General features: G+C 35.5%; 1 protein-coding gene across 1 annotated transcript in view; it reads left to right on the plus strand.

The window, feature by feature from the left end:
• The window catches only part of NT5E (5'-nucleotidase ecto), an 81,454-nt gene that overhangs the window by 49,733 nt on the left and 6,000 nt on the right, over positions 1-25,721 (plus strand). Inside the window, exons 4-7 of the mRNA XM_051997357.1 lie at positions 15,459-15,659; positions 18,184-18,338; positions 24,129-24,234; positions 24,881-25,030. Coding sequence (XP_051853317.1) covers positions 15,459-15,659; positions 18,184-18,338; positions 24,129-24,234; positions 24,881-25,030 — 612 coding nt within the window. The remainder of the gene's footprint in view (positions 1-15,458; positions 15,660-18,183; positions 18,339-24,128; positions 24,235-24,880; positions 25,031-25,721) is intronic.

The raw sequence follows: 25,721 nt of genomic DNA on the forward strand, positions 1-25,721 counted from the left end.
TCCCTTGATATTTTTAACAGTTTTTCCCCTCCAAATAAGTTTATTACATTGTCTATAGTTAAATTCTCTTTTCAATAATAGTAATAATAACAACAATAAAAATAATAACTATCATTTATATAGCATCTTCTATATGTCAAGCATTGTGCCCTTTATGATGGTATTTAACATTAAATTTAACATTTATCTGCAAAGAAGTTGGGATAGCTGTATCAGCAGGTACCAACCTCCAATATTAGTTCTTTCTACAACTATTTAGATCTTTATTTCTGTAAAAATTATTTTGTAGTTGTATGCATCCAGATCTTTTATTTTGTATTATCTATTGGTTTTGTTATCTTAAATGAAATTTGTTTCTTATCTCTTCCTAAGTTTTGTTAATGAGAGACACAGAAAACTGATGAATTTATTAATTTATTTGGCTACTTTTCTGAAAATACCATGTCAATTTTTAAATTAATTCTCTTGGATTGTATAAGTAAACCATCATATTATTATTACAGAATAAGAAGAGGAAAATCAGTTATAATCCACAGTAGGGATTTACAATTTACCTGATTTAACTTCAATTCCTTTCTCCTTTGTCTATTTCCCTTCCAGCCCAGATAGTGATTACTAGGTCTTGCCTCATTCACTTTCCCTTCTATAATCAGCCTTGGATAATTGTAATTTTATTTTTCTTAAAGCCTCCCTTTCTTGACTCCATCCTACCAAATTCTTCTATTAATTCCCTTTCTGTCCTAGTCCGGGCCCTTGTCATTTTGTCAAAACTCAAGGATCTTATTCTCTCTCCTTATTAAATTTCCTTTTCTAGAGACCAGTTAAAATTGAGGTTCATGAGATCTTATTTCCCCCATCTTCACCTTTTTGTTTAAATGACCTTCATCTATGGTGTCTCAATTGCAGTCAAACCAAGAACTTGTATTTTTTTTCCTTACTGGGGTGGGTGTGGGTGCCAAGGAGGAAATTGGGGGACATAGGTGATACAGTAGATAGAGCTCTAAAGAAATCAGGAGAACCTGAGTTTAAATCTGGCCTCAGATAGTAGCTTTGTGATCCTCAGCAAGGGGGAGAATAATACTTTCAAAGAACTAAAGTTTTCTTTGCCTTTCAGAATATGAGTTGGATCATTCCTTAGCCCTTTTCAACTGTCCATGCTTTTTATTGGTCTTTAAGTTTCTTTAATCAGCTATTATATTCTTATTTCAGAAACTCTCCTGATTTTCCCACTGGGATGCTAGAAAACCATTGATCTTTTTAAAAATCCAACTTTTTTACATAGGTTATGCTTAGCTTTGTAGGATATCAATATTGGGTACAAGCCATTTTTCTTTGCTTTTCAAATAAGTCTTATTTTAATCTTTCCTTTCTCATTCCTATTGTATAGTTTTTCATGATTCTAATGGTATGATATGTCCCATTTTTAGCTGCTTGAAATATCTTACTTTTCATTGAGAGTTTCTAAAATATATCAATCATATTTCTGGGTAGATTAAGCCTAGGTACACCTATATAATGGCATAATTTGGATTCTCCAAATCTGTATTATACTCTCTGATTCTAATATATTAAAGTAGTTTTTTTTATGGTTTCTCAAAAGATGGCATTGATACTTTTGTTTAATCATTTTTTTCTAACAAGTCAGGGACTCTTACATTGTCTTTCCAAGTTTTGTTTTCCAGATCATTTTTTTGTCAGAAATATCATGTTTGTGCAATTTTGCTGTTTTTAAATTGTTATAGTAGTTCTTGTTTCGCTAAATTTTTGAGTTCTCTTTTCTTGCTTATTTCATCTCACAAGGCATCTGTTGAAAATCTATTGGATGTTATAAATGTATTTCTTTGGATCTTGACATATTTCATAGATTGAGTTGCAGCTCGTGGTCTGTTTTCCTGGTTTTTTTTTCCTAATATTTTTTCTAAGTATATATGTGTATGGTGTCTTCTAAATTATTTCTTCTGCCCACTTTATTATTGATAATATGTTACAGCTTACTTATTACTTTTTGGATCATTTGAAGTTTTGTATTTTGTGATATACATATATATATATACATATACACATACATCTTGGACAGAACTATGAATGGTTATACATATATATATATGTATATATAGTGAACTATATATGTATGTGTGTGTGTATATGTGTGTGTGTGTGTGTGTGTACACACACATATATATAGTTCACTGCCAATAGTGGAAAGTAATCAACATTAAAAAATAAAAAACAGGAGGCAGCTAAGTGGCACAGTAGATAGAGCACCATCTGTGAAGTCAGGAGGACCTAAGTTCAAATCTGGCCTCAGACACTTAACACTTCCCGACTGTGTGACCCCAGGCAAGTCACTTATCCCCCAATTACCTCAACAATAAATAAATGAATGAAGGAAGGAATGAATGAAAATTAAAAGCAGTGATTTAGTGGTAAAGTGAGGGGTAACTAAGTGTCATTAAGTGCTATATAATTTTCCCAATACAACCCATCCTTCTCTGTTCTTCCTGTTCAATGTTAAGTCTAGCTCATTGTGAATATTTGGTACTGATAAAAGATATAATGTTGCATTAAGTTAGTGATTAGTTCCTTCAGTGTCATAACATAATCATCCTGTTGGAAATTGAAAAGGTATTGAGATTTGAAATCAGAGAACCCAGATTCAAATCCTGGCCCCTGACATTGTGTGGGACTAGGCAAATCATCTCTCTTCTGTGGGCCTCAATTTCTTTATTATATCCAACAATGTTAAGTCAGAGAGGATTGATTTAGATGGTTTCTTAGGCTATCTAAATCCATAATCCTATGATCTTCCATTTTAAAAAAATCAAGGATGTCCATTGCATTGTTAAGATTTTCCATTTTTAAAAAAAAATGGAAACTTTAACTTTAAAAAGGTTTTCATTAAGAATTTTATTTTCATTTTTATATCCTCCTTTAGTTTTGTTTTTTTTAATTAGGCTTTCCTTCCAGACTGAAAATTCTTATGAACATTTCAATCCATTGCAGTTATTGCTGAATTATTTTCTTCTGGAATTTCATCCTGATTTTCTTAATCCATTGCATTTCTTCATTACAAGATGAGTTTTTTTTTTCCTTGCTCACTCTTAGTTTTCTCCTTTGTTGTTTTTCCTCCATGGGAACTTATTTGTGAGAATTCCTTTCCTCCCTATCTGTCTGTCTATCTCTAGCTATCTCTCTCTCTCTCTGTTTATATGTCTGTCTGTCTATTTTACTCTATCTCTATCTCTCTATGTCTGTACCTATCTTGTTCATTTTGTTCATTTTTAGTTGTTTCAAAATGTTTAGGAGTAAGCTTATTAAATTTTTCTTTCTTCATTCTCTGCAGCAAATGTTGTCCTCTGAGCTATATTGAGTTTCATAGTAGTAATTTTGCTTCTGCTCATACTGAGCACTATAAGAAGAGAAGACAGATTGTTCCACAAAGTTGTGATTTTTGTTGCTTTTGGGTATGTTATGAAATCAATGATCCATCCCTTTAAATAACATTTTTCTTAATGTCTTCTGGTTTTATATAGAGATATCAATATAGATTTGGATCTTTCTTTTAGTTCTGCATTAACTACATCATATATCAAAAGTATCAACCATTGGGAGCAGCTAGATAGTGCAATGGATAGAGCACCAATGCTAAAGACAAAAGAACCTGAGTTCAAATCTGAACTCAGACACTTAATACTTCTTAACTGTGTGACCCTGGACAAGTCACTTAATCTAAAATTGCCTTTCAGAAACAAAACGAAAGAGTATCAACCATTAGATTGGCATTTTAAGAACTGTGTTAATCAGTCTCCTCTCCTCTAGCTAGATTGGTCCACTTTTAAAGTGATTGGTAGTTGAATATCATTAAAAATGCTTTACAATTATACCTTCCATATCACAAGAGTTAGTGGTATGGTACCCCCTCAATCCAGAAAATCCTCTTAAAATTTCTTAGTTCTCCCTTTGCACCAGAGAAGTCTAATTTTTTTTCTTTTATGAGGTGTTTACAGTACCTTATTATAAAAATTGGGTTAAGTATTTGATCATAGATTATATTATATAATACTGTACATATATTTTTTGCATTTCTGAGTTTCTAAACTTTTTCTGTGTCATTTATTGACCTTTATGTATCATCTGCAATTTCCACAAAACTCCCAAAAAATTCACAATTAATTTCTATGCTGACCTCCAACATATCAAAACCACATTGGGGAAAATTGTGTTGTAGAAGGGATAACTGTACAGTTTTCCAAATATAATTCATCTTGCTTTCTTCCTCCTTTTCAATCTAGGCACTTTCTATTGCTAGTACTAAGTCCTACATCCTTACTAGTTTGGCCTAACCTTTATGCTCTGCAGAATCAGCTCCATGTCACAGTAAGGCATCAAAATAGAATTTCTATGAAGGCATAAACAAAACAGAGAACACAATTATAACTGCATAAGATCAAGAATAAAGCACTTGTTTAAAAAAAAAAAAAGACAATATTTGGAAGTTCCCCATAGCATTATGTGCTCCCAACTACATGATGCTGTGTCTTCAAGGAAAATTGTTACGCAAGTGATGGGAGTGTAGATTTGTAACTGATAGAGAATAAAGCATTTTTTTAAATGACTAAATATTTGGACTGCTCTTGGCTTTGTGTACTTCTTGCTACACAATGCTGCAATTTCAAAGAAAATTGTTGGCGAATACAGGACTATTGAGTGGGACTTTGCCAAGTTCCTAAGCCGAAATAATTAGATTGCTTATTTTTTCATTCTTTTAAAATAAGGATATTTATTTAGCCATGTGTTAAATGTCCACAAGCTCCCCTATTACAATAAACAGAAATAAAGACTCTTGGCTAGGTTTAAACTTCAGCTTAATTACATCAAGATCTTTCCATTTATACTTAAAAGTTGCTAAAACACATTATGACTTTAAAGGTCTTTAGTTATAATGCTCATAAGTAAGATGGGGTTGTTTCTTCATGAAAATGACCTTTATCTTAGCTCATCTTCCCTTTCCTCTAGATCCGCATTAAGCTATAATAAATACCTTGCCATAGAGGAACTTCAGTTTTGGTTGTCCCTTGTCATACCTCCATTGATAAACCAACTTCCAAACTAACAGTTCTAGAAAATCCCAGCTGGGCTTCACTTAATTTCTTTCCCCAGTCTCTTTGCCAATTGCTTTGTCATTTACCCAGCTTTTCTCATCCTTCCCTTCCTCTTCCAGTTCTAGAACCACAAACCACAACTCCTTCCTTGCCCCTGATCTGTTCTTCAAGAATATTCAGAACCAAAGTGCTACTTCCTTTCCACCACTTTCCTGTATGTGCTAATCCTTCTTTATTAGAATGTAATCTCCTAAGAGTTGGGGACTACCTTGCTTCTAATATCCTAGGTAATTAACACCACGCTTAGCACATGGCAAGCATTTAATAAATTTGCTCATGTATTCATTCCTCTTTGAAAATAAGATACAACACTACTTTCTTTCCAGGCCAAAGAAAATAAACCAGATTTTTTTTTTCTTTGATAATAAGGGGAAAAGATTCCTAGGACACTTGTGCCCAGAAACTTTATCTGAAAGAAAGCTATTTTTGATGGTAACTTTTGGCAATTTTTTTTTCTTTTTGATAAAGGTAAAAAGTAGTATATATTTGTTTCTGGATTGTTTTTCTTTAAAAGAATGATCTTTATTTCTTGAGAGTTCAGCTAATAGTTTCTCCTCCTCTTCTTTCTTCTTCTTCTTTTCTTCTTCTTCTTTTCTTCTTCTTCTTCTTTTCTTCTTCTTCTTCTTCTTCTTCTTCTTCTTCTTCCTTCTCTCTCTCTCTCTCTCTCTCTCTCTCTCTCTCTCTCTCTCTCTCTCTTTCTCTCCTCTCTTTCTTTCCTCCCTCCTTTCTTCTCTCCCTCCCTCTCTTAAACTGCCTTCAAATAGAATTTAAAGAACAGAAAAATGTTTTGTATTGTCAATTAATTGAATAGTTTCTTTTTTTTTCTGGTCTCAATTTCACAAGCAAATAAATGGAAAATTTCTAGTAGGAGAAATAAATCAGGAAAATGAGAATGGTGGGAAACTCCCTTTGTTCTTTCAACAAAAATAGGCAGAATGATTGAGAGAGGGTAGAGTCATAGAGACACACTGCATATGCTTGTTAAAAAAAAAAATAAAGATTAAATTGTTTTTATGTCACTCTTAATTTTTTTTAACCTCCCTCTCTCCCTTCCAGTGGCTTAATGACAGAAAAAAGTTTTCCCACCCCTTTTAGAAGCTCTGATACTGCTATTGTCCTCCCAAAAAAGTTGTTTCTCTTATTTTATATTCTAAAGAATATCCACTGCAGGTTGCAGTACAAATTTTACAAGTAGATTAGCAAAGCTGGACCTTCTTGCTTCAAAAAGCCATTTATCAGCTTCTGCAGACTTCCAGTAAATGTTGCCAGTATTTTAGCTGGACTGCTGAACAGGTTGTTATTCAAAGTACTCTGGACCTTTTTCATGGGACTGATTGTTTTTTTCCTGCTTTTCTTCTTATCTTTTACTACTGTTTGTTTAGTTGTAATAAAGGATTCTTTGAAACTAAAAAAAAAAAAAAAAAAAAAAAAGAGTATCCATGAGGTCTCACTAAAAGAAGGAAATAAGCATTTATTGTATACCTAGTATGTGCCATGGTAGATCAGCTAGGTGGTAGAATATCAGGCTTAGAGTCAAGAAGACTCATGAGTTGAAATCTGGCCTCAGATATTTATTAGCTGTAGGACACCAGACAAGTCATTTAACCCTGTTTTCCTCAGCTTCCTTATCTTTAAAATGAGCTAAAGAAGGAAATGGCAGATTCCAGTATCTTTGCCAAGAAACTTCAAATGGGGTCATGAAGAGTCAGAAAAACTGAATAATATGTCAAGGTAAACACTATTACCATTTTACAGTTGAGGAAATTTTATAGTTGAGTTAGATAGAGGCTAAATGACTTTCCATGATTACATAACTAGTTAAGTATCTGAGGTAAGATTTAAACTCATATTTTCCTAACTCTAAGTTCAAAACTGCCTAGAGTATACATTTCACTCAAAGATCAACATGCAGATAAGAGTTCAGAAATAATTTAGTGAGGGTTTCTCCCCTATAGATATCTCATATTGATAATGAAAGAATTGACTTAAGAAATAAATTACTTTTTTTTAAATTGAACCTAAAGGAATTCATGTAGTGCTGAGAAGAGTTAGAACCATATTGTCAATTTGATGAAACAACTCATCCCCAAAGAGTATTTCCCTCGATATATAAGATCCTAATGAAATGTGGAATATTTGGAGATCCTAAGGGCAAATATGGCGGAAATGCTAGTCAAACTGAAGACAGCTAACAGAGTAAAAGAAGTCTGACCCATTCATTCCTCTGCTCTCCCAATATCATTCTGTATTGTCTGAACAGAACTAAGACTGTTAGTTTAGGTATCCAATGTTCCAGAAACTCTTCTTCCTTGGGAATAGATGGGGAAAGAAGCAGGCAGATTGAGGGAGCTGAGAGCTGGGTTCATGAGTAACTTAACTAGTGGCTAGAAGAAGGTCAGTTGAATCTAGGTGAGAGAATGATTTGAGTAAATTTGGAGATGAAGTAGGAGGAGAGTGTTATTATCAGAGAACTGTTTTTAGTAATTAGAAGCAAGAGGGAGGGTCTAGCTAGGGATGATAAAGCTAAGAAGAGGGGACTCATTCCCTGCCAGGGGTGAGCTAGTTGAATATTTGGGGGTTTTGCAGCTTTATTATTTGGGTAGCACCAGGGCATTCTCTCTGGCCCAGAGCCAGTCAGGCTTTGCCACTTTCATTCTAACCAGCAGCAAAACCCTGGATTTGCCTATTTTTATTTTGGTCATTAAAATAGATGATAGAATCATGTTTTTGAGTTGGAAGAGAGCTTAGAGGCTACTGACAATAATACATTCATTTTATGGATAGGAAAACTAAGGCCTAGAGAGATCCCAGTGATTCTGGAGTCTTTAGGCAAGACTAGTGGGGGGCTTTTTCGTGACACAGTAAGTACCAGAGCTAGGAAATGAAATGATCTAAAGTAGTTACAAATTTGTGAAAATTTGAAGAGAAGATTCAGTGAGATTTCTCTAGGAAGGGGAGGGGGAGAGAAAGGAGAGGCTGAGGGGGGTAGAAGGTGGAATAGGTTGGAGGAAGCAATTTCAGTGGACACAAAATTGTGGGAAAGTGCTTAACACTTTAATACTGTGTGGTATGTGTATGTACAAACAGTATATATTGTACTAAATATTATATATATTAAAATATATATGGTTATGTACAAATAAGATATAGTTATATATACATGCATACACACATATATTGTTTATATGTATACACCACATATAGTTTGTATATAATTGCTTCCAACTTGTCTCCCTAATTAAACTGAATTTCTAGAGATAACAAGGACTGTCTCATATTTTCTTTGTACTCCCAACCCTTAAGTAGGTACTTACTAAATACTTGCTAAGCAAACATGTTTTAAAATATCCATTCATTTACATGTTAATATGCTAAATCTGACAAGTCCCATAAATTTAACTCCTAAGCCTTATTCTCTAAACTCCTAAGTCTTGTTCTAATCACAGTATGAATTTTTCTTCTCATTATTCATATTTATTTTTAAATTTGTTTCAACTTTTATTTTTAGGATCCATTCCTAGTATGTATTTTAAACATATGGCTTATATTTTACAACATATTTGTAACTTTATGTAATTGAGGCTTTGCAAACATCCTTTCTTCCTTTTAGTCCAAATTAGTCCACCTCTGGAAGGCCATCCTGCTGTCTAACCCTACCATGGAGGTGACTCTGGGTTTTTAAAAAATATACTGGAAGAGAAACGAGCTCTAGCAGGTGTGACTAAGCTGGGAATATATCTACTCAAAACCCAGAGATTGTTATGAGTGAGTGTGAGATGCAGAGAAAGCCAGACTGCTATGTGCCGATGGGCTTTCCTTATCTGTCTTTTCTGCTGAGTTGGCCAAATGCATCTGTAATCACTCCCATCTCTTTTCTAAATAGTTTAGAAAGTAAATGCCTTGGGTTACATGGAAACCAGCCCTGGAGATAAGAGGACCTAAGTTCAAATCTAAACTCAGACACTTGATATGTAGTAGCTGTGTGTCACTTAACCCTGATTGCCACCAAAAAAAAAAAAGAAGAAGAAGAAGAAGAAGGAAGGAAGGAAGGAAGGAAGGAAGGAAGGAAGGAAGGAAGGAAGGAAGGAAGGAAGGAAGGAAGGAGGGAGAGAAGGAAAGGAAGTAGAGAGGGAAGGAAGGGACAGAAGAAAAGAAGGGAAGGAAGGAAGGAAAGGGAGAGAAGAAAGGAAGGAAGGGAGGGAGGGAAAGGAAGGAAGAAAAGAAGAGAAGGAAAGGAAGGGAAGAGAGGAAGGGAGGGAAAAAGGAAAGAAAGAAGTACCTCTTCCAGTCATGCTGTGAAATAGATTTTTCATGTTCCTAAATTCCGAACATAACTTTAGTAGCTTTGTCTGATGCTTACTTGTGTGAAACTTTTAGGTTTTACTTTCTCTTCTTGGGTTTGTTTTTTTTCCTAGTTATCCCTTTGATTCAATCAAGCAATAAGTATGTATTAAGAAGGAAAGAAAAAAAGAGTCTGATCCTACCACATATTTGAATTGGGAAAGAAAAGCTGTGTCAACGAACGTGTGGTAGCTATGTCTTGTAAACCAAAGAGCTCTCATGGAACCCACACAACACACATATGTCCTTAGAAGACTGGGTATCCCTGAGAGTCGAAATCAGTTCTTATTGGTTAACAAGTAATAAGAGACTGAATGTTTTAATGAGAGGTGAGCTTACTCTAATGAGGGTCACACTGTATACATGCATATGGGTTGTCACTTGTGATAAGACTAACATTTACCAGTGTTTGGGGAGAAATGATTATTTCTTTCTTATAATCATAACCAATTGCTGAAGCAGGATTAAGGTTTTTTTCTTATTATTTTCTCATTCATAAACCTGTGGTGGCTCTCTCTTGTAAACCAAAGAGCTCTCATGGGACCCACACAACACTTATATGTCCTTAGAAGACTGGGTATCCCTGAGAGTCGAGTCACAAGTGACCTTGTAAACTCATTCCTGGTTAGAGACTTATCTAAACCATACTACCCTATCCAGGGTAATCTAGACAGAAAGAAGAATCTACTTCCACCCAGACCTATCTGACTAAAATACAATGGGCCAAAATCTACCAGTTCACCTAGATTAGAAATTCTTTACCTTTTGATTAGATCTGAGTTTTTCCAGTGGGATTCATTTGCCTGAGATTTCATCTTATTATTAGCCTTGCTCTTCAGAGGCTGGCTGTATACCTATAGGTATGAATGAATAGATTTATGAATGAGAAAATAATAAGAAAAAAACCTTAATCCTGCTTCAACAATTGGTTATGATTATAAGAAAGAAATAATCATTTCTCCCCAAACACTGGTAAATGTTAGTCCTATCACAAGTGACAACCCATACGCATGTATACAACATCTGTTCAAATACATGCAACATGGTTTAGAAGGGAGAATACCAGCAGCTGGAGGATCTGCATAAGCTTTATATAAGGAGTAACAAAATAAGCATTTATATAGTATTTTTCTGTATGCCAGACAATATGCTAAATATTTTGCAAATCTTCTCTCATTTGATAATGCTGGTGTAAGAAGGTCACGCTTGAGCTGGAACTAGTACCTCAGATTTCTCAAAAGCCAAGAGAACACATCAGATTTCTAAAATTGGAGGTTGATGCCATGGAGAGAGAGACTGGTCTCAAATCACTTGATTCAGATGAGGAATGTTGCTGTAGAAATTGTATTTCTTGTGCTAATGGTTTTGTGGATTAGATTTGAGAGGAGAGGCTAGGATGTCAAAAAAAAAAAAGTAAAAGGGGGGGGGGGGGGGAGATGAGAGGCTGAAGTCTTTGCCATTAAGAGTAAAACTTGGAGGCCCTGGTAGTGGAAAATGGGCCACATCACTTCCACTCTCTCCCTTGTTCTTTGTGTAGGCTAGTTAGCATGTGAATAGTAAAGAACAAAAAAAGGATTAAAGGAAAAGCAAAAAACTTTAGGTCTATCTAGTCTAAACAAGATCCTAAAGCAGCAGTGGCTTGCTTAAATAATGTTTGCCCTGAGATCTAACAGCAGGCTAGCAACTTTTCCCTTGCAAAATAAAAGTGAAAGTCTGCTAAGTAAAGTCTAAGGAGGAGCGCGGTTTTGCAAATTATCCATTTATTGCCATTAATTGCCCAGTATCTCCCACAGATTCCTGAACTGGTCTATCTCCTGCGTCCTATGCACAAAAAACCTTAATCTACCATCAGTGAATTTATATATATATATATATATATACATATATATATAATTATATAAATATATAAAGTTGCATTTTAATTATGTTGGGTTTTCTTCATAATTCTTTGTGTTTTATTTATGCATTTAAAAAACAGAATTTTAAGAGGGGAACCATAAGCTTCACCAGAATGCTAAAGATTCCTTGGCTTCTATGAAGTTATTTTAACTTGGCTCTGGGGAAAGAGTTGAGCACAGAGTTACTTTGCCCCCTTATGGATGGGCTGGGAAACTACGCTCTCCCCTCCCCATCCCTGAACATTTTGCTACAATCAAAAAGCATTTATTAAGTTCTTATTGTGTGGTAGTAGAGAGGAAATGTAACAGAAGGTTATAATTAACTCTGAGTCTGAAAGTCCTGCGTTTAAGTTCTGGTTCTGACATACTTGCTGTGTAGCTCTGGTTCCAGACAACTCTCCAAGATTTAGTATAGATATACTGATCTGCATTGGTAGAGGGAGATATCTCACTAAGAATTCCTCATGCTAATGAAATCACAGGTCCACTAAAAAAAAAAAAAAAAGTGTTGGTCACTATGGAGACAGAAATAAAAGAATCTTTGCATTCAGGTAGTTTATATTTTATTTCAAGGGAAAAATCACGAACACAGATAAGTAAATTTGGGATGGAGAAAATGAGGGCATTATTCTCCTTTCCAATTCCTAAAATAGGAATAATGCTTCAGAGTCTACCCCATCCCCTTCAGCAGAATTTCCCAATACCTTAAGATAGTTGTAGTTCTGAGAATAGAGTGAGTTTAGCTAGGAAAATTTTTGAAATTGTTTGATAACCTCAACTATTCTGATGTTCATGAGGTTACTTAAGGACTGTGTACACCCATCATCACTCAGTCCTTACATTGGAAGCTGGAAGTCAGTGTAAACTATGAATAACATCATCATGCAGTACTTTCCTTGGAATTTCAAAAATCTTACCAGATCTCCCACCCTCCCTGGGGGTATTTATGTACACACCTTTTTTTCTTTAATTATTGGCTTTCAAATCAAGACCAAGACTTTTTCAGAGGATACAAGTAAATAAGAAATCTGGTGTAGCAATGTCTTTTTTTTTTTTAACTGAAAAATCCTAGTTTCTACAGGATTTATGTCCTTAGATAGAAACTTCTGACTCAAAAGCTAAAAATTCTTTGATCTGTTTGCTCTCCTTACAAACAGACAAATAGGCCTTCTTGGTTAGAGTGCCATTGGGAGTATGCCTTCAATCTAATCAACTGTGGTCTGTCTTGCCCTGGCACAGATTTAGGTTATTAAGAGAATTAAGTCAGAAATAGTATTTCTAGTTCTATAGTGAATACAGAGAGTGAGAAAGGAACCAGGAGTGAAAAGAGGAATTCTAAGATTTGGATTTGAGAATGGAATTTGAGAAGCATGGAGAGATCAAAAGGTTAGAAGGATGAAAAACTTGGGTTCCAGAACTGAAATATTCTACTTACTCCTAGGCCTTAGATCTTTCTGTTTTTGAAAAGAGCTAAGTAGAGTTGATCACCATACAACATAAGCTTTCATTTCTTTATGCAGAATTGTTCAATTATTTTGTAGTCTTGTCCATTTTGCAGTCTTGTTTGACTCTCTATGACCCCATTTAGGTTTTCTTGGCAAAGATACTAGAGTGGTTTGGCATTTCTATCTCCAGGTCTTTGACAGATGAGGCAAACACGGTTAAGTGACTTTCCCAGGGTCACACAACTAGTGTCAGACCAGATTTGAACTTAGGAAAATGAGTTTTCCTGACTCAGAGTGAGCATTCTATTCATTACACTATTTATCTGTCTAAAGAGAGCTATAATTTGACTTTTAATGAAGGAGTCTGCTCTAACATTCCATTACTTGGTAAATCCAGATTTATTCAACATTATTCCACACTCTCCAATTCTACCTGTGCTTCTTGCTCTTTTTTTTTTTTTTTTTGGTAGTTTAAAGTTTAATTTAAATGTTTTTAAAAGTGCAAAGTTTTTTCCTCATTTTCTCAAATGAGATAATACATGTAAAGAGTTTAACACTGGGCCTTTGCTCATAGTAGGCACTTAATAAATGCTTATTCCCTTCCCTTTTCTCCCCTTCCTCACCTACAGCCCTTTCTTCACTTTTCAGTTTAGCATGTGGCCAGCTGAGCTGATATCCCAACCAAGGACATTTCAATTGTTAACAGAACCATTGTGGGCAATCCCAACACAGTAAGATTGGTCCCACATCAACATTACTTCTGAATAATCTCTGAAATTCTGCTCCCATAATTTTTTGACTCAACTGGGCAGCATGTACTTTATCTTCTTATTGCTTCCATGGCCAGTGTTGGACATGATGATCTGGCTCTTCAGTTATCTTTGAATCCTATTGTCAATTTGCCTGAATTTATACTAGTGTCACTTCATCTTGGGCTACTGATGTGTCAGATGAACTTTTGAGTTCTCTTTTTGATTATTTTAGGCTTCATGAGGGGGTCTGAGGGAAAGAATGTGGCTGGTAAAGAAATAAGAAAGAGAAAGAAAGACAAAGAATAGGGACTGATTTCCTTTATGTTATTCTTCCCATACAACATATTATCACCCATCTCCATGCCTTTGTTTTGGCTGCCCCTCCATGACTAGAATGTTGTTGGGTTTTTTGTTTTTTGCCTTTCATATCCAGTGCTTCATAAATGCTGTTAATTGGTTGGATTGACTTTTTATATTCAGAAGATTTTCCATTATATTTTTTGAAGCCTGAAATCTGTTACATTAAAATCCCAAACTGTTTGTGGCTCTATGTATAGGAATATGATGGTGGAAGAACATGCTGTTGTACATAGAGTCCTACATTTCTCACTCACAAACAGCCTGAGCCCACTAGTCCTATTTTAGAATCTCCAATAGATTCCCCATTATATAGAAAGACTTCAGGCATTAAGACAAGGCAGGATTGTATAGGCTTTCTGTATCAAAGCCCATGCAGCTCTGTCCAAGCTTATATAAAATGCAGTTCTATCAGCCAGTAAGATGTGCATTACTTAGAGGTCAGGGATTGTTGTGCAGTGCATAAAGGTATTTGTTAAATTGTTGAGTTGAATGATGTTCACAAAGCATATAATAGACATCCCAGTGTAAGGTGACCTTGCTGGTTTACAAAATGACTCTCTGAAGATACTTCCCTCCCTTCCTTTGTAGAAGCCAAGGACTCACACGTGTAGAATATTGCATAGAATGTCAGCTCTTGATGTATTTAATGTTTCTGTTCATTTTTTTCTCCTCTTTTTTAAAAAAAATTCTGTTATAAAGAGTTATAAGCTTTCTTCTCTAAAGGACAAAGGGCTTCAAAGAGGAATTTAGGTGATATAAAACTAAAAGATAACAAGAAAAATCTATTTCATTGAGGGGAAAAAAACCATCCTCTAAAATGACTTCCTAGTACAATGTTCTTAATCTGAGTTCTAAACATTTGTTTTTAAAGATAGATAGATGGATGGATGGATGGATGGATGGGGGAGGGACAAGGAGAGAGAGAGAGAGAAAATGAATTTAATTCCAATATAATTGGTTTACTTACTAAGTTTATCTAAGACAATGGAGGAGTAAGCTTCACCAGCCTGCCAAAGAATGATACAAAAAAGGTTAAGAAGTCTTGCTCAATTAGGATAGTTTGGCAATCCACTATTATATTATGGCCTGACTGCCCATCGGAACGTATTAGTGAGAAGTAGCTTTTTGAATTGAACTGAGATCCAGTCTACCAAAATGTGGAAGCTCATAACCAGAAAATTGGCCAGCAGATGATTAGGTAAAAGGAAAGATATATGTATAAGCCAGTGGAGAGCATGAAAAGGGGAAGTCAAAACAATAACAATAATGAAAAGAATTTCTGAAATGGGTCTGAGTATGAGTGTCTGTGATGTGAAGGTTCCTCATAAAAAAGGAGGGAAAAAAGCCAAGCTTGGTTAATTCCTTAGACTACATTTCTGGGGGAAGTCCCTAACCATGTTGGGAATTTAGTTAGTACCTGATCAATTTTATGTAGAAACCAAAACAGATGCACAGCTGTGAACACAGGCTTATAGGATAATGGTATCTTTTTGGTTTCAGGCCGTCCTCTTCCATCCAAGGAAATACCTGCTGGGGACTATCCATTCATAGTCACAGCTGATGACGGGCGGAAGGTCCCAGTTGTTCAAGCATATGCATTTGGAAAATATCTGGGATATCTAAATGTTGAATTTGACAATGAAGGAAATGTAGCCACATCCCATGGAAATCCCATCTTCTTAAACACCAGCATCCCAGAAGGTAAGACTGGGGAACTGGGATGGGTGGGGATTTTGCAAATCCTAAGGAATAGTTCTTTAATCTCAGGAAAGCAGTGAAGTGATTCAGATTTTGAAGTCTAGACGAAAGTGAATATTATGGAATTATAGATGGATCATAGAAGTGAGAACTAAATGAGACCTCAAAGGTCATCTAGTACAGATGGGGAAACTGAGTCCCAGAGAGGTTGTCTTGCCCAAGACCAGAAAAGCCAATATTAACTTCAAAAAGAAAAGGACCTTAAAGGAAACTGAGTATCAGAAGTTACTCAAGCATCTTAAGAGGGGTTTGATGTTAGATCAATCAGTTACCTTCAACTGAAACCATATTAGACATTTTTCCACTGTCACTTCCCTTTCCAAACACTCTTAAATAAGAAAGGAGGAAAAATGAGTGAATATACACTAGCACCTGTAGCAGCAGTGGTGATGGAGAACAAAAGGAAAGACTGGGAGCAAGTTCTCCTCCCTTTCCCCTTCCCCCTGTTGCTCACCTTACTGCCATAAATATTCAAATAGACAATTGATAGCACAGATAGTCAGCTGATATTTTTCTTTATTTAAATAATATTTAAAGTGAACAGACCTGTAGGTATTTTTTTAACCATACAGTGTTCTTTCTCAGGTTTAACAAATATCAATCAATAGTCACAACTCCAAAAGGCATAAATAGTAACTTTTTTTTTTTTTTACTAAAGAAAGAAGAAAAAAATACAAACTGGATCCCCACTTGTACAGAGTACCAAAGAGACTAATGACACAGAGAAAGCCTTTGGTATTTAAGGATTACAGTAGAAAGTGAAGGTCTCATGGGAAAAGAGAAGGGCAATCCTCTCCCTTTTAGGAGGGAAGAATAGTAAGGGGTAGGGCAGCAGGAGGACAGGAACCCCACGCTACTCCTTGGTAGCTGCCTGGACCATGGAGAGAAGATGCTCTTATCTGAAAAGGTCAGCTTTATAAACAATTTCTCATCCTGAGATAGGTTGTTGAAGCCAAGTTTGTAGCTGACTTGGCCTTCAAGGGCACACGGAGATCTCTGTTAGTCTTGAAAGTAGCAAAATTCTATCAACTCCAAGTGGGGCTTCATCCTTAACTTGTTTTGGGCTTCTAGCATATTCAGAGTTTAATATTTCTGGAAAATATATAAACTCAAGAAAACAAGTTCAAGACACTGACTCATACACACATTTGTATCTTTTCAGCCTTCTTACGCCTTATTCCCTGAAACATGCTCCTTGATCCAACAATATTGTCATCCTTGCTTTTCCCCAAACAAAAAACTTCATCTCTGGAATCCAAGCATTCCCCGATGCATGGAATTAATTCTCTCCCTCCTAATCTTGGTTTCCTGGCTCCTCTGGCTTTTTTTAAGTGCCAACTAAAATACTTCCTTCTACAAGAAGCCTTTCCCAATCCTATTTAGATCCAATGTCTTTTCTCTTAATTTTTTTTTATTTATCCTGTACAAAGCACATATTTGCATATTTCCTATAATGTTGTTGGGACATTAGGTTATACAGTGGATAGAGATCTAGGCCTAGGGACAAGAGTACCTGAATTCAGATCTAGTCACCAATTCTTACTGTGTAATCTTAGGCAAGTCACTGAACTTCTACTTTCCTCAGTTTAATACACTTCTTTCCCAGGATTGTCATGAGGATCAAATCAGCTAATAATTGTAAAGCTTATACATAGTAAATATATAAATGTTAGCTGTGATGATAATGATGATGATGTCTCCCTTGAGAGCAGGAATCTCCTGCTCTCCTTGTAATCTCCTTGAGAGCAGGAACTGTCTTTTGGTTCTTTTTGTCTGTCCAGTAATCAGCACAATTCCTGGCATATGGTAGATACTTAATGTTTATTGAGCAATTGATATTAATTATGAGACAAATAAAAAGGAATTTCAGTAAATATTACATATTAACAGTAAATATAACATACATAACAGTAAGCTATTTAAAAATACAATCATTCCTCAATGCATTCTTCTTACTCTGATTATGTCCTCTACATATATGTCCCTGCTCCATCTGATTGAGTTATCATAGGATACTATCAGTTTTCTCATGTCTGAATACCTCAGGTTGATCTTTTCTTTGGATAAAGTAAAGACCAGTATTATTAACTAGATCCCATTCCTCCAATCCCCAACTATCAATCACAATCTACCCTCCAGTGTTCCTGAGCCAGGTGCTGTCAAACTCTATGATGTTTTGCAGTTTTGCCAGCTCTGACTGATTGAAAGACAGGATATCCTGTCTTTTTTATTGTCCAGAATTATTAGATTCAATCTTAAAGTCTTTCTTAATCCTGGAACTGTCAAGTTTACTTGCATCTTGGTTGTTTCCAGCAATTTGATGACTTTAATCGGTCTTTTTTAAATGATGTCGCATTGTTGGGTCAAAAAACAGACACGTGATGATCAACTTGATGTGATCTCAAGAATCAGAACTGGTGTAAGGTCTGTGAACCAGCTCTAACCACAGGGTTTGCTTCTCTTCTAGATCCACTCATAAAAGCAGAAATTGACAGTTGGAGAATAAAACTGGACAATTATTCTAAGCAGGAGTTAGGCAAAACCATTGTTTATCTGGATGGCTCCACACAATCCTGCCGTTTTAGAGAATGCAACATGGGAAATTTGATTTGTGATGCTATGGTAAGTGATGTCTCAAACCCACCAGTCCGTTTGCAATTGAAATGTATAGCATTGGGGAAGTTTCCTTTTAAATATGTGTATATATTACATAAACAGGTAAATACGTGTGTGTGTGTGTGTGTGTGTGTGTGTGTGTGTGTGTGTGTGTGTATAAATATAAAATTTTTGGCAGTAACTTACAAGTAAACTTAGAGCACTATGACAGCCTTGGTAGTAATTGGGTTCTCATAACATTGAGAACATCTGGAAAGACTCATCAGCTGTTATGGAAATAGGGTCATTGCTAATTAGGACATATGTAAAAAGAAAAAAAAAACAATCTGTCATTTTGAGAATTGTTATTGGTTGTCCAAAAATTAGACAACATTTGTTTTCCATTTTTTAAAAATGATCTGAATATACACAAAAGGCCTATCTGAATATTACATAGGCATTGCTTAGATTTAAATTAGTTAGATTTAGCTATCCAAAAGTCAACCGGTCCATCCAATATTTTTGTGCTACTTCTGTTGATTTGCTTTCAGAAATCCTTTTGCTTGGTGGAAGAACAGCATTTTAATATAAAATATTAAATAAGAAAGGGTAGTTTTTAAAAAATTATTTTATTTGAAAAAAACAAGAAAAAAAAGAAAAGGGATACAGAACAAAATAAAGCAAAACAAAAAAGAACCTTGTCATGTGCCTAGCAGAACATCAGGGAGAATTTAAAATATATATATATGAAATTATATTCATGTATGTCCATTTTTTTCTTTTCTTCCTTTGGTTCTTTGGTTCTCTGCTGAGCACTTTATATACTTTATTCTTTTTCCCCTCTTTATTCTTCCCACCCCCAAGCAAGCTATAGTTAGAAAAGATATATTTATATATACAGCTGTAGATATATATATTCATATGCACACTCACACATAGACACACTTCACATACACACACATCTTTCCTATCTCTGCTGACTCTTTAATTATATTCTGCTCCATAATTTGCCTTGTTATTATTTAACCTCCTCCCAGCCAAGGAACCTTCCCTTCTTCCCTCACTCTTTTCTTCCCCATCTGTACATCTCTCCCCACGTTTTTTAATAGAACGGTCTATTGAATCCATTCCTTATGTGAATAGATTTTCAGAATTATGAGCCTTCCTTCCCCTCTAATGTCTCTGAGTCTATTCTTCCTCTGCACCTCATTTGTATAACATGAATACTATTTTTACCTTAACTCTGCCAATCTTTCTTTTGAGTTACCCTATTGTTGATGTGAACCTTAAACATTTAGAATCCATTTCCTATGCAAAGTAAATAAATAAATAAATGATTTATCCATGTTAACAGTTTGTTCATGTTAAATTCCTGAAAATTGATCTTTGATATTGGCTTTTATATGTTCAATTTTCTGTTGAGTACGGGTTTGGTTGATAAAAAGTCCTAAAAATCTGCAATTTCAATTAGTGTTTGTTTTTACTCATTCAACATTATAGATAATTTTGCTAGATATAATATTTTTGGCTACAGGCCTTATTTCTTTTGATTGTTGGTAGATATGATTCCAGGACCTGCATTCTTTTATTGTAGCTGCTGATAAGTCTTATACAATTTTAATTGTAGCTCCAGTGAGCTACAATTGTTTTTTTTTTCTTGTTTCTTGCAAAATTTTCTCTTTGATCTGGAGGTTTCAAAATTTGGCAATAATATTCTTGTATATTTTCTAGAAAGAATCTCTTTGAAATAGTGATCAGTGGGTTTTTTCTACTACTTTCCCTTCATATTCATCAGTCTAGAACAATTTCCTTGGATTATTTCCTGCATTATTGTATCAAAGTTCTCTTTTTGGTCACAAAATTTTCCAGCAGTCCAGTTATGTTTCTCTCCTTCTCTTCTTGATCTGTTCTCCAGATCTGTCATTTTTCTTATAAGATGTTTCACATTCTGTTCTGTTTTCTCATTCTTTATAATCTGTTTTGTTATTTCTTGATCTCTCTTCATTGACTTCCCTTTGCCCAAGTCTAATTTTCAAAGAATTATTTTTATCTTTGTAAAGATACTTCCTTTTCTGGTTAGTTAAATCTTTTTATTTCTTTTTTGAGTTCTATATTTTCTCTCTGGGCAGGGAGCCATTAAACATTATTCTTTGGGTTTTTTTTTTTACTAAAATGTCTTCCTCTGAAGGTGAATCCCTGTCTTCCCTGTTCCCATAATATGTTTCAATGGTGGGATTCTTTTTTCTTTGCAGATTTTTTTTTTAATAAGAGGTCTCAATGGAAGCATCTCTAATTGTGGAGTAAGGGATGTTGCTCAAGCTTCCTTTCAGCTCTCCACTTTGATCAGGAACCCAAACAAAAGCTTGCACCCTCTGCAAGTACCCACAGTCATCAGTGACCCTATCCCACTGCCTCTGCACTCACAAGATGCTGGCTCCTTCCCAGGCAGAGTCACATCTTAGGAGCACAGTTGGACCTGACTCCCAATCAACTGAGGCTCCCTCTGTCTTCCAGGACTCAGTCCCAACTCACAAACAGTCCAGAGGTGAAAGTCTCTGTGGTTCTTGCTGAGTTTCTAGCCACACATAGCTAGCCTGAGGGGTCCCCACTTGATGTTTCTGGGGAGCTAGCCTGGAAAAATTTGCACTTCAAATAGGTTAATCCCCAGGACAGGATCTTTCTTCAGATCTTCTTGGGTTATATCTGAAAGATCCCTGTTCTGTCCCAAGTTTTCTTGATTTTTCACCAGTCTATAATTGCCCTGGTGCAAATTTGTTCTATTTATGAAGGAAATCTGAAGAGCTTGAAATTTACCAGCCTACTCCACCATCTTCCCAGAGTTCTCAAAAAGGGTAATTTTTAAAATAAAAATATTGTTGCTGAAGAAGTAGCAGACTATAGGTTTGAAGCACTGCATAATTTTTCAATGCCATGGCTAATTTTGCTAAACTTTTGTTAGTTTGTTTTAGGGGGTGCTCTTTTTAAATGCATTGTTAGTAGGGGTGACAATTGGGGACAGGAAAAAAGATACATTAGAAAATGTAGGTGATGTTAAAAACAAGATAAAACATTATTAATTAAAATATATATTATTTTAATTTTACATTTTCTAAATGTAAAAATAATTTTCAGTGTTGTTGAAGAAATGTCAGCAAGATCATAAAATTTGCCTTGCCTGCCTGCAAATAACAAGCCCATGCAAACTAGTACCTCTTTTCTATTAAGGAACAAACCTAAAATGTAAGAAGTGAACTAGAATTCAGAAGGCCTGGTTCTACCCCTTCATGGCTGGATGACCACAGGCAAACCACAACTTCTCTGAACCTCAGAACTGAGGACAGTTTTAAAACATTGAGGCATTAAATCGGCATAGATAACTTCCACTTGAGAAAACTCCCCTGACTAATGCAGATTGGCATTTTCTTTGCAACTTTTCTAGGATAGAAAGAATTACCTAGAACAGTAACTCCTACTCTTTTGTTCTTGGTATCTTTATAAATTGTTTATGTGGATTATATTTATAAATATTTACCACATTACAAATTAAAGCTAATTTTGAATTCCTAAACCTTCTGAAAGGGTTTCAGGGATTCTTCGAGGATTTTCTGGAACACATTTTGAGAACCCCTGACCTAGAACATCAAGGTATTGAGTAATTTGCCCAGGATTACAGCCACTATATGTCAAAGGTATTCTTGCTTTCAAAGCCAGTTCTTTATTCAGGGTGCCTCTCAGTCATAAAAGAGGGATAATAAAATTACACTACCTGCCCCTCAGAATTGTCATTCAGGAAAGATTTTGCAAAAGCCTAATGTGCCACATAAATGTGAACTTTTGTTAAAGCCAAAGTCTCTCTAGTTAGAGTTCTCTTTGCTCATAAAAAAAAAAAAAAAACCTCAAAAAAAAAAAAACAAAACCTAAATCATCTCAATGATGTAACTTGGTTGGTTACTTTTATCCTTTGTAAGATAGGAATATTCTTCATTGCCACAGAAAGCTAAGACCATAAGTGCCAGATGAGTTTCTGGTTTGTATTTGTATTTATATTTGGTGAAGAGAGAATTTCCATACCAAAGATATCACAGATTTGGACCAAAAAATTAAAAAACCCAAACCCTAGCAAATCAATGAAGATAACACCATATTTATCAACATCATTAGTTCAATGTAAGGTGTAGCTTATTAGACCTAAAATTTTGCCCAATTATCTATCATGATTCCAAAGGACTTATAGAAACATGCTCTCCACTTCCCAACAAATGTAACGTACTTGAAGTGCAGAATGTGACATACATTTTTTTGGCTATAGTCAATCTGAGAATTTGTTTAGCTTGACAATATATTTTTATTTCACCTATTTTCTTTTTCTATTTCCCAAGTGAAAAGGAGGTAGGAATAAAGAGACAAATAATCAGGTTAATTTTCTTTTAAAAGAATTAACTAGATAGAATGATTGTCAAGAATGTCTCTTGAGCACAAAGCCTACTGTAGTTCATATGTCGAGAGAAACTGAGAGGTGATATCTCGTGTTTTTTCTTTCCTGAAATTTTTATTTATACACACACACACACACACACACACACACACACACACACACACACACAAGGCATTAAAATGCCGAAGGATTCAGTCAGGACCTCTTTGATTCTATGTGAAGAATGAACAGAGTAGTCATGAAAAAAAAGTTCATCCAAGCCAGAAATGAGGAATTGGAAGATTTTCATTAAGTGGGCTTAACTAAGAATGGGAAGTGAATACATATGATGAAATTTCCTCAGAAAAAGGTACAGAATATGTAATTATCTGCCTTAATTCCTCAGAAATGTTGACTACAAAATATTATTTAACAAGAATCTAATTCCTATTAGACCTTAATCTAATATAGATTATCGTCTTTTAAACTGCTTGAGAGTAGGGACTATTTTTATCTTTCTTTATATCCCTAGTATTTGGCATTGAAATATAGTAGGTACTTAATAAGTGCTAATTGACTTGACTTGAAGAAGGAGATAATTACTATCTGGAGGTGCCTGAATTTCAGTAGAGTTTCACCTAAAAAAAATAACTTTTTAGAATCATGAGGGTCTGAAAGTATTCAGGTGCCTCCTCAGACTGAGGAGAACTCTCCTTTTCCCTTCTTAGTTATTGTTTCTAAGGAAAACATAAAGATCCCCCATATCAAATAGCTTTATGGAGAATGTTTTTAAGCTTTGGAGCTCCCACTAGTCATTTCTTCATAAATCACTGACCTGAAATCAGGAGGACTTGAGTTTAAATTCAGCCTCAGACACTTAACACTTCCTAGCATTGTGAGGCAAGTTACTTAACCTCAATTGCCTCACCAAATATAAATAAATGAATGAATAAATAAATAAAAGTTGGAACAAGCATTTATTAATATATGTCCAGGTACTGAGACATATGCTGGTAGTAAGACAATAAAAATTAAATAGTATCAGCCCCCCCCAGGATAATGCCCCCATTCTACTGGGAGAAAACTGCATGTACACAAATATTAAAGTAATTTCAGCAGCTAGAATGAGGGGAAAATGTGGAATCAGGAGAAGACTTCTGCAGAAGGTGGAACTTGAGCTGAATCTAGGAGCTGTGAGTTCCAAAAGGTAGAAGAAAAGAGGCAGAACATGCTAGGAATAGGGCACAGCCTGAGTAAAGGCACAGAAGTTGAATATAGTGGAAGGATCCTAGAAGGAGCAAAAGCAATTTAAGTTGCTAGTTTTGAGCTAGATGAGTTTCTGGGGTCTTCACCAAGGAAGAAAATACAAAAATGTTTAAGATCATTTTGTGCTCCTGTTACAGATTAACAACAACCTTAGACATCCTGATGAAAAGACTTGGAACCATGTTTCCATGTGTATCCTGAACTCAGGAGGCATTCGAGCCCCCATCGATGAACAGAACAATGGTATATTCTTCCAGCTGGCTTTGTGTCTTGGGAATTTTTGTCTCTACTGCTGATGATTCCATCTTAGAAAGAGCTTCCTAGCTTCAGGAAATCCAACTGTAGGAGCAGAATAGCACTTAAAACTGGAAAGAACCTTACAAGCAAGATCTTTTCATTCAGAGTATTTCCTCCTTTGGCATCTAAATAATAATAATAACTAACATTCATATAGCATTTGCTATATGCTAGGCTTAATAATTATAATCACATTTGATTTTCACAAAAAATTTGGGAGATGGTAGCTATTATTATCCCCAGTTTAGGAAACTACCAAAAAGAGGTTAAATGTCTTGCCCAGGGCCATACAGCTAGTGTCTGAGGCTAGATTTGAATTCAAGTCTGAATGCAGGCCTGATGCTCTATTCACTCCAGAATAATTTAAAATCTGCAACATGTTTCCCAAGGGCACAGAGTAAGACTAGAGGCCCTCCTAGAGAGCCTTTGTGATTTATGGGAATGATTGTCAAGATACAACTGATGCTGTCTTCTGTTCTCCTCCATTCCTTTTATTATTCCTACCTCCCTTTCCCTAGTATTAAGGAAATGTTCACTTAGGGTTTCTTCCAACTGATCCTTTGTGGCCATGACTTGTGATCTCTCCACACAGGTACAATCACATGGGAAAACCTGGCTGCTGTGTTGCCCTTTGGGGGCACTTTTGACCTAATTGAGTTAAAAGGCTCCACTTTGAAAAAGGCCTTTGAGCACAGTGTCCATCGCTATGGCCAATCCTCTGGAGAGTTCCTGCAGGTGGGCGGTAAGTTTTATACCTTCTCCATCTTGCCCGTGCTGAGACTTTTTATTTCTAAGATCATGATTTTATTTTTTTTTAATTTTTATTTAATAATTACTTTATATTGACACTCGTTTCTGTTCCAATTTTTTTTCCCTTCCTCCCTCCACCCTCACCCCTAGATGGCAAGCAGTCCTTTATATGTTGGATATGTTGCAGTATATCCTAGATACAATATATGTTTGCAGAACCGAACAGTTCTCTTGTTGCATAGGGAGAATTGGATTCAGAAGGTATAAATAACCCGGGAAGAAAAACAAAAATGCAGATAGTTCACATTCGTTTCCCAGTGTTCTTTCTTTGGGTGTAGCTGCTTTTGTCCGTCATTTATCAATTGAAACTCAGGTCTCTTTGTCAAAGAAATCCACTTCCATCAAAATATGTCCTCATACAATATCGTTGTCGAAGTGTATAATGATCTCCTGGTTCTGCTCATCTCACTTAGCATCAGTTCATGTAAGTCTCGCCAGTCCTCTCTGTATTCATCCTGCTGGTCATTTCTTACAGAACAATAATATTCCATAACATTCATATACCATAATTTACCCAGCCATTCTCCAATTGATGGGCAACCATTCATTTTCCAGTTTCTAGCCACTACAAACAGGGCTGCTACAAACATTTTGGCACATACAGGTCCCTTTCCCTTCTTTAG

The sequence above is a fragment of the Antechinus flavipes genome, chromosome 4 (assembly GCF_016432865.1).
Source record: "Antechinus flavipes isolate AdamAnt ecotype Samford, QLD, Australia chromosome 4, AdamAnt_v2, whole genome shotgun sequence".
Taxonomy (NCBI): domain Eukaryota; kingdom Metazoa; phylum Chordata; class Mammalia; order Dasyuromorphia; family Dasyuridae; genus Antechinus; species Antechinus flavipes.